This window comes from Calypte anna, chromosome 2, assembly GCF_003957555.1.
Source record: "Calypte anna isolate BGI_N300 chromosome 2, bCalAnn1_v1.p, whole genome shotgun sequence".
NCBI lineage: Eukaryota > Metazoa > Chordata > Aves > Apodiformes > Trochilidae > Calypte > Calypte anna.
The window spans coordinates 139,334,805-139,349,266 of record NC_044245.1 but is presented as its reverse complement, the minus strand read 5'-3'; the positions used below and the strand labels follow the sequence as shown (position 1 = coordinate 139,349,266).

General features: G+C 42.7%; 1 protein-coding gene across 3 annotated transcripts in view; it reads left to right on the top strand.

The window, feature by feature from the left end:
- The first annotated feature begins 135 nt into the window (after positions 1-135).
- The window catches only part of ATAD2 (ATPase family AAA domain containing 2), a 37,866-nt gene continuing 23,539 nt past the window's right edge, over positions 136-14,462 (top strand). The window contains exons 1-8 of one of the 3 annotated variants that reach the window (XM_030446534.1): positions 136-449; positions 6,488-6,630; positions 7,134-7,180; positions 8,309-8,462; positions 9,452-9,545; positions 10,612-10,684; positions 12,877-12,984; positions 13,465-13,573. In XM_030446534.1, the coding sequence (XP_030302394.1) occupies positions 231-449; positions 6,488-6,630; positions 7,134-7,180; positions 8,309-8,462; positions 9,452-9,545; positions 10,612-10,684; positions 12,877-12,984; positions 13,465-13,573 (947 nt within the window). In that variant the 5' untranslated portion in view covers positions 136-230. Of the gene's footprint in view, positions 450-635; positions 790-6,487; positions 6,631-7,133; positions 7,181-8,308; positions 8,463-9,451; positions 9,547-10,609; positions 10,685-12,876; positions 12,985-13,464; positions 13,574-14,462 lie in introns of those variants that run through there. The other 2 variants (XM_030446535.1, XM_030446536.1) reach the window with 2 other exon arrangements.

Below are 14,462 nucleotides of genomic sequence, written 5' to 3'. Positions count from 1 at the left end.
CCAGGCCGGGACTATCTGCGGGGGGGAAGGGGAAACGTCAGCGGGGCGCGCGCTGCCGGGGCAGCCGCTGCGGGGCAGGCGGAAGGCGGAGGGATCCGAGGGATTCGGGAGAGGGAGGGCGGAGGAATCCGCCGCGGGGGGGAGGGGCGGGACCCAGCGGCGCGCGGGCGGCGGTGCCGGAGCCGGGTCCGTATCCGTATCTGTATCTGTGGCTCCTCCACCGCCCCGCCATGGTGGTCCTGAGGAGCAGCGCAGCCTGCCCGCCCCGCCCGGCCTCCCGCGACAGCCGCCGCCGCCGCCCCCCCTTCGACCTCATGGACTCCAGCTCCGAGTTCATCTCTCTGGAGTCGCCCTCACTCAGCAGCCACCGCATATGGACGCGCTCCGGAGCCGCATCGGCCGCCACCAGGGCCGCGGGATCCAGAGGGACCAGGAGGACTGAGGAGGCCGTGAGTACCGGGGAAGCGCCGGGTCCTTCCAGCTTTGTTCCGGTTCCGCGGGGGGGGACGGCCCGGCGGGCAGGCGCGGGCCTGTGGATGCGGACGGCCCGGAGCCGGGGGGGAGCCGTGAAAGCCGAGTCCCCGGTGAGAGGCAGCGGAGATCCGTGTCACGTGGAGGAAAAAATAGGGAAAGAAATCGGAGTGAGAGCCTGCAGCTGCCGACAGTTACGGTGCTGCCGGTGAGGAGTCAGCCCGGGTCGCCCTTCGGCCCCGCCACCCGCTGCTGTCACCCCGCAGGAGCGGGGACCGGGGGCGGCGGGCTCAGAGGCAGCCCTGGGAATGCAAACCTGTGAGTCACCCCGCAGCTTGGGGTGTCACCTCTGCCTTCCCCTTCCCCGTTACTTTTGACTAATTTTGTTAGCTTAAAAAGTGATCTTAAAAAGGTCTCGGAGACCGACTCACGTCAGTGGTGGTGACGCCAGTAGAGAGAGCGCTCGGTGTTTTGTTGGCAAAATGGATCACTCGACCCAAAATATAGACGTAGAACTCCTGAGGTGCCTGTGAAGTACTGCTTAGTCAAGTGTATATTCTTTGTATGCTTTAAAAAGAAAGCTCTGTTTAGAAGTCATGACTGATTTGTACTTAATCCTCTGTGTAACCCAAACCAGTGAAAATTTTACCTAAGCTTTTTATAGTTTTACTCTAGCCCGGTAGAAAAGAGGCAGCTTCCATGATTATAAAGAACGTTCAGTAGTCCGTGCAATCTGCATGTTAGTGTTGCTACTTCAATAACCAAAACATTTCACTTTGTGAAGTTCATTTTTTTACTGTAGCTTTCAAAAGCGTAAGCTTCTCTGCTCTTTTCAAGTCAGGATATTTTTTCTGTAGGGTGTCCTGTAGTTCCATAGCAAATAAAGGCAGACATCCCACTCAGAAGTGTTCTGCTCTTCAGGGGAGTCTTGCCTTGGAGTAATGTTTGTAGTGGACTCTGTTTCCTTCCAACAGAACTCTCGAGATTTTCAGTTGTATGAATTATTTTTATTTTTCAGTATTTTCAAGTCTGCTGAACTGAGAAGAAATCCTTGGGGTCTTTTATTTGTGTTGTTTTGGGTTTTTTTTCTTTGCAAACACTCATGAAATCCACTGCTTTGCTTTTGCAGTCCACAGTAGGAATGATTGTCAGTGGCTGCTGGGAGTTCAGCTGCCTGTTGTTGTGCTGGGGAGAAGGCTGTGCAAAGTCAGGCAGATAAAGCACCTGGCAAGTGTTCTCAGTGTGGAGAACAGGAATGAGGAAGCTAAAACTAAAGCAGAATCACTGTTATGAAACCGATTGTAGGGTTGTTTGCTTTGGTTTCTTCATTTCTTTTTATTTTTCCCTTTTGCAGACACTTTCCATGTTTTGAGGCATGGAGTCATTGCTACCTTATTTGTAGGATAACTGGGCTTTGCTGGAGTGTGTTAACTGCATCAACCTGGTAATAATTTCTTGTCCAAGCCCCAGTGCCACTTTCCTAACTTGTTGATGTGCAGGGACTTGGTGGCAGCTTTTACAATTTTTCTGGTATCAGCAAACAGTTCAATTGATCCACGGAAAACAAGAAACATAGAACAGAACGTCTAGGGTAAGCCAGCATCTTATGAGGTTATCCTCTTCCAAGTTTTCAGCCCCAAGGAGTTCTATGGCAGATCATAGAATCATAGAGTGGTTTTAGTAGGAAGTGACCTCCAAAGATCATCAGTTTCTAACCCCCCTACATGGACAGGGATGCCTCCCAGCAGACCAGGTTGCTGAAAGCCCGATCCAGCATCACCTTGAACACTTACAGGGAGGGGGCATCCTTTGCCAGTGTCTCACCACCCTCACATTAAGGCTTTTCTTCCTGCTGTCTAACCTAAATCTACCCTCTTCCAGCTTTACTACATGCCCTTTAGAAAGTCCCTTCCCAACTTTCCTGGAGCCCTTTCAGGTACTGGAAGGCTGCTTGAAGGTCTCCCCAAAGCCTTCTTTTTTCCACGCTGAACAACCCCAACTCTCTCAGCCTGTCTGTAGGGGAGGGGATCCAGCCTTCTGATCATCTTTTTGGCTCTCCTCTGGGCTCACCAAGAGCTCCATGTCTTTCCTGTGTTAGAGGCTTCAGAACTGGACACAGATCCAGAGGTGCTGCTGTCCCATTGGAAGCCGTGTATCTGCAGGTCTGTAACACTGATGTAGATTCCCAAGATTGTTCTGTGACCTGTGTCCTGTGATTGTCAGTGTGCTCCTGAGTTCCCTCTTTCTCTGGGCAAAGTGGATATGGGCACTTTTCCAGGCTGAGTCTTCGTGACTCGTGTGTGCAGGGACCTCAGCATCAGAGCTCACAGCCTCCTGGCCTAAGCACATTTATCTGTTCTGATAGTTCTGCAACATAGAGTTACTTCCTCAGAGATACCAGATAGCTGAGCACAGTTTTTCTAAAAAGACTTTTTAGAAACAGTTACATGAGAAAAGTAATAAAATATCTTTCAAAATTTGAAATACTTTACAAAATTATTTCATCCCATTACCTTGTTTTTTCCAGTTTAGTCATTTGCTTCTACTGAACTTCACTTTTTGAGTGTGCCTTCTCAGTGTGACAGGGGTGACGAGAGTTAGTTATTCTTGTTCTGCTGTCAGCTTGCTGGAGTTGATCTAATGGTTCTTGGTGTCTGTCATCTCACTGAACTGGGATGCCTTCCTCTGAATGGAGGACAGTCAGAATCAACAATATACAGTTACTGCTTTGCCTGTGTCCTAATTTGAGCCAAGATTTAGCTTAGAAGACATTTCAGAAAGTAAGATATTTCAAAAGTATTTTATTGTCAACATTGCATGAGAAATACCATAAAAAAGAAACATAGAAGGATTTCCCAGGTCACTGTACTGTTTTTTTCCAGTGCTGACATTCTCTAAATTTTCTTCTTTCAGACTGGAATTTGGCCCAGAGATTTGTGAAGCATATTGTTGCAGTCATCTTTGTCAACTGTGATATGGCAAACCTCTTTAAGATTTATCCCAAGGAATATTTACTTTCTAGATCAATTAAGTAAAAGTATTCAAAGCAGCAGTTATAACAGGTGTATCTTGGAGTTTAACTCTACTGGAGTTGCTCCCAACTTTGAAGTCCTAATTTCTCAAGTGATTGTGTATAAAACCTCTAACTTAAAATCTATCCTTGTTTGAAAGTGCTGTATGTTTGGAGTAGATGAATCTGGTAGCCCTATGAACAGTGCAGATGGCCTTATCCTTCTTCCATCTCTGGCTGGTCAGGATGAAAACTCATTAGTAGGAAAATACACACAGAGGTGCATATATGTAATATGCATCTCTGCATTATTTGGTCTTGGGCACACGGTCAGTAGCTGCCTCCAGATGCCTGGGTCTGCCCAGGGGCTGAGAGCTGGGTGTTCAAGTCCCAGAAGTACACAGCCCTGTTCCAGTTGCTGGTATTTAGATCCCATAAGTGTGCCCATGCACAGGCATGTGCTGTGCTCCCTGTCCCTGTCCTTAGACAGTACCTGGCCCTGGGTGGCCTGGTCTCCCAGTTGCCTCATGCACAGACATGTCCCTTGCCCAGACCTAGGGCTTCTCCAGTAGCTGCCCCCCAGCACTTGGCTCAGACCCCCTGGTCTCTTCTGTATCAGGCTCAGACTTGCAGGCTTTCTAAGACTTGGCTCCCAAAATTAACTCTGCTCCCCACCTATTCTGGCTTGGCGTCTGGTAGCAGTGGTGCAGGCTGTTAGGAGGTGTGGCCCCTTCTCCTGTCTCTGGCACTCAGACCTCTGTGCCTTGGGCACACAGATAGAAACACTTCTGAAAAAAAAAGCCAGGACAGTCTGTGTTGCTTGGTGTCCCAGAGTGAGTCCCCTTCTAGGTAGGGGCCCCTCACTCAACCTGTTAGGTGAGCCCCAAGCCCCCCCCTGCCCACACCCATGAGGGATCCCTCATCCTGGAGCCACAGGAATGGGGCCAGGCTGCTTCCCCAGAGCTGCATTACTGAGGTGCCTCTGCCTGCAGTGCTTCTCTGCTGCTTTTTGCTCCTGCAGATGAGCCTAGAATCAGGTAACTTAATGTTGTAGCTAGTTCCCAGGCATGCCCATAGGTTTATGGGATGATGCATCAGCTGGGGTCATATGAGCTGTAGGAATGCTCTTGAGGACATTTTTTCAGGAGAGAGGACATGATTATTTCTTGGTCTAGGTTTTGGGGTTTTTTTCCTACTTATCTTGGTGATGAATGCTGAAAATATTGGTTTATGTCTTTATACACTCTTCTGCATGAACATGAAAAAAAAATCTGCCTTCAGATAAACCCAGGGCTCTGTAAAATTAAAACTAATTGATTGGATTTCTGTTATTATTTCCTCTTAAACATTTGAGAGCAAAAGTCTTAAGGGTGACTGACAGATCAGACTGCCTCATTAAGATTTAAGTCTTGTTACATCCATCTGTGCTGGATGCAAGAGCTTTAGGGTTTCATCTCTACAAAAAGGATGTGGACAGTCTGAAGAGGGTCTAGAGAGGAGCCATGAAGATGATCAGAGGACTGGAACACCTGCCATATGAGGAGAGGCTGAGAAGTTTGTTTAGCCTTGAGTAGAGAAGGCTTAGAAAAGACCTTATTGAATGTTCCAGTACTTGGAGGGGGTCTACAAAGAAGATGGAGACTCCCAATTTACAAGGAGTCACATGGACAAGACACATGGCAATGGGCACAAGTTGCTCCTGGGGAGATTCCTGTTGAACACAAGAGGCAAATTTTTCACAGTCAGACATTGGAATGGTCTCCCAGGGGAAGAGGTAGATTCCCCAGCTTTGAAAAGTTTTAAGTCTCAGCTTGACAGGGTGCTGAGAAATCTCCCATAAACAGTAATAATAGAAGGGTTGGACCTTCCAACCTGACATTGCCATTCTATGATCTCATATGCCTGAATTCCAAAGCCTGTTACAGGAGGCATCTTGTTAGACCTTGCTCCAGTGTGGAGGTCTTGAGGAATGGAGGTGCCCTTTAAAACAAAAGATGAAGGAAAGAGGATTGAACTCCTCTTTGTGCAAAAGGTCTGTGTTGATATGGAAAGCTGTCAGGAGAACAGGAGGGGATGACTTGGTCAAAGTTGACTGGCAAGAAGACCATCAGAAAGTTAACAGGGATTGCCCAGCTTTGTGGCTCAGGGCAGACATCTCACGGGTGGCCACAGCTCTTACTGCGTGGCCCTGCAAGGGTCTTCCATGAGCATCCTTCTCTTCTTCTAATGACCTTCTTCACAATTCTGTTATCATCTCTATGAACTACTAACAGAAGTACTTTTTTGGTCAAGTTAGAGTCACAAAATAGAAGAATCTGGTCTGTTTTCTGCCCTTTTTTGGTGAGGGGTTTAGTTTGGTGTACTCTTAATGCATCTTTGGTTTGCAGACTGAACGGGCCACCTTCTGTGGTTATCACAGCTTTCTTCATGTAGAAAAAGTCTTATTTCACCTGCCTTATACAAATGTCTATGTAAAAAATATCATCCATGTAAAAAGTGTATCTTGAGTTCCCTTCGGCTTACAATGGATAAATGCTGTCCTTCTAAAGGAAATCTTTTCATGTCCCTCAATGTGACTGTTCCAATAAATAAAACAGAGATAGGAGAAAAACTCTCCTAATGATTTTAATTCCAGGGCGTGCAAGGTCAAGCTTGACTGCACTCCTCTGAATCAGTTTTGAAATAAAAGTGCTTTTTTCATTAATACGCATTTTATATGAAAGCCTTTGATGTAATAATTTTTTCAAAGGATATTAAGCTGAAGTTTTCCACAAGAAAGGCATGGTGGAGAGAAACTTTAGCTTTGAAAGCTGTGAGGTTTTTTTTTGGAGAGCTGCTTCTTGGTGCAGAAGTGGTTCAAGGCTTACCTGTGATTAGTTACACTACTATCAAGTCAGGGGACTTACAGAAGAAACTTTCTCTAAAAGAGGGAGAATTTCCATCTTAATTCAACATGCAATTATCAATTGCTCAGATAAATATGTTCTTACTTCCTTCTTTCCCTAGGAATTTTCCTCTGGCAAAATTGAATGCTTCAATGGACACTGTTTAAGATCAATGAGAAAAAACATGCCTCCCTGTTCGGACTCCAGCTTTGATAAAAGCATGGAAATACTAAGTGAAAATGTCAATCGGAGGCATTTTACAAGGTACTGTATTTCTAGATGTCCAATCTCTGTTCAGTTGACATAATTAAAAGGTAAAAATGGAATCATGCGCTATAAGTCATGTCATGATAAATCTACAGGTAAAAATCTGCAGGGAAATGTCAGAATCTTGAAACGAGAATCATTCTTTTTGGTGAAAGTCATTTTCATGTATAAGAACTGTGTGTCTTTTCCAAACTCCTTTGAGATCTCTCTTCCACTTTAATGACTGAAATGTTTTTTGCACAACTGAGCCTTCAAGATTAGCAGGTTAGGAAATCAGTGTCCTTGTAGAATTGGCTGCAGATGGTACACAGGCAGGCTTGGGATCTGAATCCTCCATGTGGTCCAGAGCCTTTTCTTTGTATCATGTGTAGTACTGGGTTATAAATTTGGTCAGGTTTTCTAGTCTTGATGGGAAACAATATGATACAATACTTCTGCACAATAATTCTAATACAAAAACTTTTTCTCCCTTCTCTCCCCTGTCTTCTTTCTTAATGTAGGCAGTTGGCAAAGCCAAAATCAGACCAAAAAAAGCAAGAATATAAAGGTAAGTAGTGGTAACTCCATAGGATTCCTTTTGAGCCTGGTTTCTAAAAAGGATTGCATTTGGCTACTGTCTACTTTACTTGGCCTCAAAACCTTCTGAATTCATCTACCAAAATCCTCTGAAGTCGAGAAAATAGGTATCTCAAAACTAGTGAATTTCCTGGGAGTTTTATGAAAAGTAGTAGGTGCAAACAGAGGACATGCTATTAACTGTTTTCAGGCTTGGGGGGAACACTGCGTGAATTACAGCCTGCCCTTAGGCACTAGAGAATCTGTTCCTTAGCTATGGTTTCTTTGTGACATGGATTTTCTGGAGCCTGTGGGACACAAGTTAATTGAAAATCGTTCTTGCAAGTAGGAGGGAATATTGCAATCTAACAATATCTGTGAATTAAAAGGCAACTGAATCGTGAAACCCACTGACGTGGGAAAGGTGTCAGAGTTCAGATGTACCCTGGAACTGGATTGCTGTGCTGAAGACACAAGGCAGGCCTGCTCTAGTGAGGCTAGGAAAATCCATTATTTCCAGGCAGCGTCCTTTCAGGCAGGGGCTGAGCATGGGAAGGGGCCTGAAGCCCACTTTGTGTGTAGTGCTTCAAGTTCTGATTGTGCACTGCTTCCTCACTGACCTCTGAACTGTTCCAATAATGTGGCAAAGGATGCTGTGTGGTAAATAATGGGTAAATCCATTTTCAAAGCAGGCAAGTGTTTGAGTTCTTTGGTATTTGGGATATATCTAGGGACACTTCTTACCGTCTAAAGCTTTTGGGTGATGGTCTAGTTTTACATGCATGGAGTAAAAGCACCTTAGAGAGGTATTTTTTTGTTTTCACTTTCCCAAAAACAAATAACTAGGCTAAACTTGCCCCTGCATGGAAAAAAAGTGTGTTTGTTCTTCATCAGGTTGAGTCTTCAGTCTGTTTCAAACTTGCTGTACAAGTCATGCTTTTAAGTATGTAGTTTAAACGGAAATAATTTAAGTCTAATGCTGTTGTCATCCCAATGACTTCTGTTTAAATTTAAAAAAAAAATCTACTGCAATTTTTTTTTACATTTTACTTGCACAATGGTGAAATAAGAGGAGTAACATTTTCTGTCTCATAATATTTTATCCATTAATGCATTTTAGTCACCAGAACACTGAAGACCAGAGCTGACACAAAAGCTACAGAACAAGTCCATGAAGAAAATGGGGATTTGGAGGTCCGTCGAAGCTGCAGGCTTCGACAGAGTCGTTACACAACTACAAACCAATCTGTTTTGTTTGACAAACTTATAACAAAGTAAGTGTGTTTCATCGTCTTGCAAAGCTACTAAAATGAGCCTTGTTAGCAAGCCTTTGTGCTGTGCCATAATATTTGCTACAGACTTCCTCCTCCTTTTGACAACAGAAAAAGGTATTGTTACTTCTGGCAGCAAGCACTAGATAAGATTCAGTGTTCAGGCTGAGAGTTCTCTACATGCCCCTCTGTATTCAATATGTCCTTGTAGCTGCTGGGCTGCATTTTTTACATATGGACTGGGTGGGTTTATTTGTTGTTTTGTGAACCAAAGTAATTGCTTTACCTTGTGAATTTGGTAGATTGAAATTGCCCAATGAATCAGTTTTCTCAGCATTAGAAGTGTCTTCATTTTTAATGAACTTTTCCTCCATGCTTATGAAGTTTTCTTCTAACACTTGGTTAAGATACTGAGGGAAGTTGTGTACAGCCAAAGTGAATTAGTCCTACTGTTTCTGCATCTGTCCATGGCTTAATTCTCTTTGTGAAGCCAAATAAATTGACATTGTTTTCTGGTGTGCTTTAACAGCAGAAGGATGTTTTCTTCCAGCATATATAGTCACAGAAACCAACACAAACTGAGATTACAATTAAGAATAAGCAATGTGTTGTCTAAGGATGGTTCTGAACTAAAAATGTTTTAATGCTATCATAGAGAGCAACTTCAGTGGCATAAAAGCTGCCATAGTTTATTTCTGTATTTTTACAAGGATCTTCAGAATTATTTTTTCCTACTGAAAGAGGTATTGGTTTTTTCACTGTGTTGAGAGGAAACTATATGCCTGAAAACAGTGTATGTGTGCAGATCCTCAAACACTTGCTCCTAAATTTCTCTCAAAAAAGTAACATTTGACCGAATTTTATGTAGTGTTTAAAAACATGGCTAAGTTTCAATGACTCTTACTTTTTACACCCTGATACATATTGATTTAAATGTGTTTTTTTTTATACTTGGCTATCTTTGCTCTTACACGTCAACTTTTTTATCACAGTACTGCAGAAGCAGTCTTGCAGAAAATGGATGACATGGAGAAGATGCGTAGACGGCGAATGATGGAAGATCTTGGGGTGTTCCACGATGCAGAAGTACAGACTAATTTACCTTTTTTTAACAAGTAGTGTATTTCCCATGAGGGAAATTATATAATTATAATGTTAATTTAGCTAAAGCAACTTCTTCCAAAGAGTAGGGTAGTAGTGTACCTTCTTCAGGAGACATGAAATAGTGATATGCTGAAATCACACTTACTGAGTTGCCTGATGGTTTTTGAATGGAGACTGATTGCAAAGACCTGTTTCAGGGCCTGGGTTTTCACATCTTACTAAATACTGAATTAATTGGTGTCTCCTTTTTTATGTTTGTTCTTGTGCCAGTCTTGCCCCTAGGTTATCCTGCTTTGGCAGGGGGGTTGGACTGGGAGATCTGTAGAGGTCTCTTTCAACCCTTAACATTCTATGATTTTCTTTGGCCCTTCACAACTACAGGAACTACATTTCCAGGAAAGGGGCATCCATAACTTCTCTGGGAAACCTGTTGCAGCATCTCTTCACCCTCACAGTGAAGAATTTCTTCCAAATACCTAATCTAAATCTACCTTCTTGCAGCTTAAAACCATTGTTTCTATGATTCTTCTGCTGTCCTTTTGAATGACAGACATTTCATTTTTTAAGCATGATCATAGCTTTATCCCATAACTTTTTGTTTAGAGCTGAATGAAGGCAGAATTGTCCATAGTGCTTTGCATGACATCGCTCAAATACCCTTATGAATTTTTTTGTCTGCTAGAAATTTCTTTTTCCTGGGTTCTGACACATTCTTGGATTATTTGGTTTTGTATAAGGATTTAGCTCTCGCCTGTACTAAACCGTATTTTACAGCAGAAATTCTTGTTTGGGGCTCTAACCAACCTCATCTAGTTGAAGGTGTCCCTGCTCATTGCAGGGGGATTGGACTAGATGACCTTTAAAGGTCTTTTCCAACTCAAACCCTTTAATTCCCAGTGCTGGAAGGATGGTTCTCTTCTCTCCTCCTGTACCTGAATTCAATCTTTTGTTTATATGGTGTGCCCTTATAATGTTACTAGAAAGGCATCAAATATGTCCATGTCAGGTTTTCTGCATGTTTTTGACTTATCTTTCTTCTTTTAATTAGGAAAACCTCAATATGTATTCCCGAGGACAGAAAGAAATCCAAAGAGCTGATGAAGAAATAGCTGATAATCAAGGTAGAATTGTAGATTAGTTCTGGTTTAAATTTTCTTCACTGTACTCAAACCAAAAGCTTCATTTTAAACAGCTGAAACGAGCTGAACTACTGGGATTTTTTCATCTGTTAAAAAAAAATCTGTATTGGTATTGACATGTCAAGCCATCATCATGGGTGCTGGGGCTGTACTGTAGTGAGCTTAGAACAGGTATTCAAGGAAAATAAAAACATTTACAAGAGAAGAGGCAACAGGTGGGTGTGGTATTATCCTGAATGAGAGTGATCTTGAAGGTTTTTTAGGAAAATGATAGTCATGACTAAGGCAGTCAGTCCAAGCATCCCTGTAGGAGCTTTCTGGATGGAAGCAGAACATGATGAGACAGTACCTAAGGACAGACAAGGACGTGGCTGTAGTTGAACTGATCTGAACTGAACTTTTGTTGAGAGGCCTTCTCTGCCCTCCCATAACAGAGGTCAGAAAGGCAGTGGCAGGAGGGAAGCCTAAATAATGCCCAGTTGGGCTGCTCCCAGACCCATCAGTCCGTCCAAGTCCTATCTGTGTAAGTCCAGAGAAGCACAGGTGTGACCAATGGTAGGTGGGCATCCTAAGCAGAGGAACAACCACCTTGACTGTCCCCTCTCAGGACTATCTCAGCAGAGCCACCAACCTGTGTCCAGGCAGCTCTCCAGATCAATCACCTTCCTGACCAAGGAGTGTACTGCCTAGGGGTGGGATGTACTGTGGGGTGTAGGGGAAAAGCAGTTCCCACAGGACAAGGAAAGGGTTTAGGTGATTTTGGGAGGAACAAGAGTGAGAATAGAGAGAGGCAAGGGGTTTACAGGCCCAGTCAAATGGTAAATGTAAATGGTTTTTTGGTCAGTATGTTTGACTATGCCCTGCATCTGATCCCCAGTCTGACCACCTGACCTTGAGCAGGAGATGATTTATGCAATGCCCAATGAGGGCAATATTTTGTACATGCTACACAGACTGTAAGACTTGTCCACTGACAATGGAGACCTACATAAAGGAAAAGTTCAAGCTATTAGCTATAAAGCTAAAAGTTCAAGATATTTAGGTGTTAATGAGCACTGGTGTGACCTTGTTCCTAATCATGACCAGGCCAGAGAACAGTCTGTGGCCTGTTGTCAGGACTATTATTGATTCAGACCTACCTTGTGGCTCCCAGATGCACACCTTGATGATCAGACCTCCCTGTAGACCAGTGAGAAAGCACTTGGAACCACAGGAGGAGGCCAGGAAGAGACCAACCTAAAGAAAACAAGGCAGGGCAAGGCATTAAGAAATGAAACATGATCAGTTGTGTCAAGGGCCTTTGACTGGTAAAGGAGGGGCACACCTGACTTGTAGTTTAAAGATCTAGTCAGGAGATTATCAACTCAAGGCTTTCATAAGAGCAGCTTTAATACAAGGCATGGGCAGTCAAGTGGGAGGAACTCTGGCTTTTTTCAAGTATGTGGCTCTCGGAGTGTTGGGCAGAAGAGAAGCATGGAAAGTAATTGTGACTAGTATGTTGTATGGGAAATTTGAATATGGGGCAATTAATTTGTGATCAAAGGGAAAACGGGGATTTTAAATTAGGAAAATACTAAAATATACTTTTATATTGAAAAGTGTGCCAGGAAAGAGTGGAGAAAGTGTGTCAGGGTGGGTCTACTGAAGACAAATGGGACAAGAGGGAGGACTAGAAGAGAAAAAAAGCAGAGAAATCTGTGCCAAGGAGTGCTGGAGTACCAAGATGGACTGGGGGTGGTAATGATGCCAAAATCATATTTCAGTTTTCCATGTTCTGTCTGTATAATCCATGGAATTTACCTTGCATTCAGAAAGCATGGAACTTGAAACACCTTCTCAAAGTGACAAATTACTTTCTAAATAGTGATTTTCTAGAGGGAGCAGCATCTTAGGTAAGCAAGATGACAGAATTGTTACTCAGACTGATGAGAAGTCATGCAGTGATTTCAGGAAGGACACAACAGCATCATCATGTCTGCTTCTCAGTGTTTGGTAATTTCTGGGATGTGTCTTGCATAAACTGGTCTTAAGGTTTTGCATGTTTCCAGATCTCGTGTCACTGATGTGAAGCTAATTGTAAAACCTATAGGCATCTGTGCAGTGCATTTGGAATTTAATGTACTTTGCAACAGTATTTAATGTTTAGAGTTTAATGTTATGTCACTGTACTGTAGTTTCATCAGAAGAAAGTGAAGAGAAAGACGATGATGGTGAAGACACTCGGAAGCGCTATGACTTCCGACAGAGGAAAACTGTTCAGCGTTATCAGGCTCCACTGCAAAGTAGGTTTCATGCGCAGTTTCTCTCAAGAGCTAACTTCTTCCTTGTCAGTAAGCTTATTATTTGAATGAAAACAGATATACCCACCCAACTTCTATTTAAATTTCTTACCTTCATTCTGCAAATAAATGTTATTAAATGCATGTATTCATTGCACATGCTATTTCCTTGGCATTTGACGTACTTGTTGTTTTTCAGTAAAAAAAGAAAAAACTGTATCCTTGCAAGAATAGTAATTAAACAGATACGATAATCTTGCTCTTGTGATTTCCAGCTCTCCCTAAAATGTAGGTGTGTGTTTTCCACTGCTGCTGTGTGCTGTTAAAAAAAAAAATCCTCCCTGCCACCTCCCCAGTCACATGAAACTTCCCCTGAAATTAGAGATGGGTAACATGCAGCCCACTTTCTGCCTCTTCCACTCTCTTGCTTTCTCTTTTACACATTTGTGTGTGACATTGTTTGAATCTCTTTGCTTTCAACAGAACCAAGACAACGTAAGATGTTTTTTTCGAGTCAGTCTTCACCTGTCAGACAGAGATACCCGTTCAGAAGTGCTCAGCCACAAGACTCTTGCTGCAAAAGAACTAACAGGTTGGTGTGTGGTTAGTGATAGTTCTTATTTATTACTAGGTCTGTCACTCACATCACTGAACAATGCTTTCAAGGTTGGTTGGGGTTTTTTTGTGTGTTTTGGTGGTAGTTACAGATTAATAGTATGATTCTTGCCGTGGTACTCTGAGCCTTTTATTAGCCATGAGGCTTTTTAAATGCTGTATTTGTGGTCACTGATTGGTGATCATGGAGCTTGTGGCTGAGACTGTATAGCTGAAATTCTTTTCTTCTGGAACGGAAGCAGAATCTCCCTCTGAAAAATCTTAAGATTCTTTAATCTTTGTAGGATACTGATGATTTTCTTAAAACTGTAGTTAACTGAGGTAGAGGGAAAGCATCTATGGAAGCTGTAGTGAAATTTTAATTTTTTTTTAACACTCAAATATGGATTTGATTTTGTCTTTGGAACCAGTTAATGTTTCTGTATGAAACTATCCTTAAATAAGACAAATGCTAAATGAAATTATTGATCATAAATTGCAGTAGTAATGACATAGGGGTTTTTGGCTCCTGTAAGTAGTTAAGAGCCCGGAGAGTTCCATCTGTTCCTAGGTATAAGCATTCTGTTTAGCATCCTTGAAAGCAGTAGGAATTTTCAAGTCAAATTTGCTTGTAAGTTTGTTTCACAGAGTGGATACATAATGTGAAGTGAAATGGGATTTGTGTGTGTGGTGGAAACAATGAGTAATTTGTTTATGTAATCCCTTTGCAAAGCAGTTTAATCATTTTACTTTCCTAAGAAAAATGAAATGCTACTGACACCAGGAAAATCATGTAATGTATTTTGAAATCAGGTTCATAAGGAGTACAGTGATCTGGAAACTTCATATATCTTCAAGTAAATTCTGAGGTAGAATCCTCTTAAATT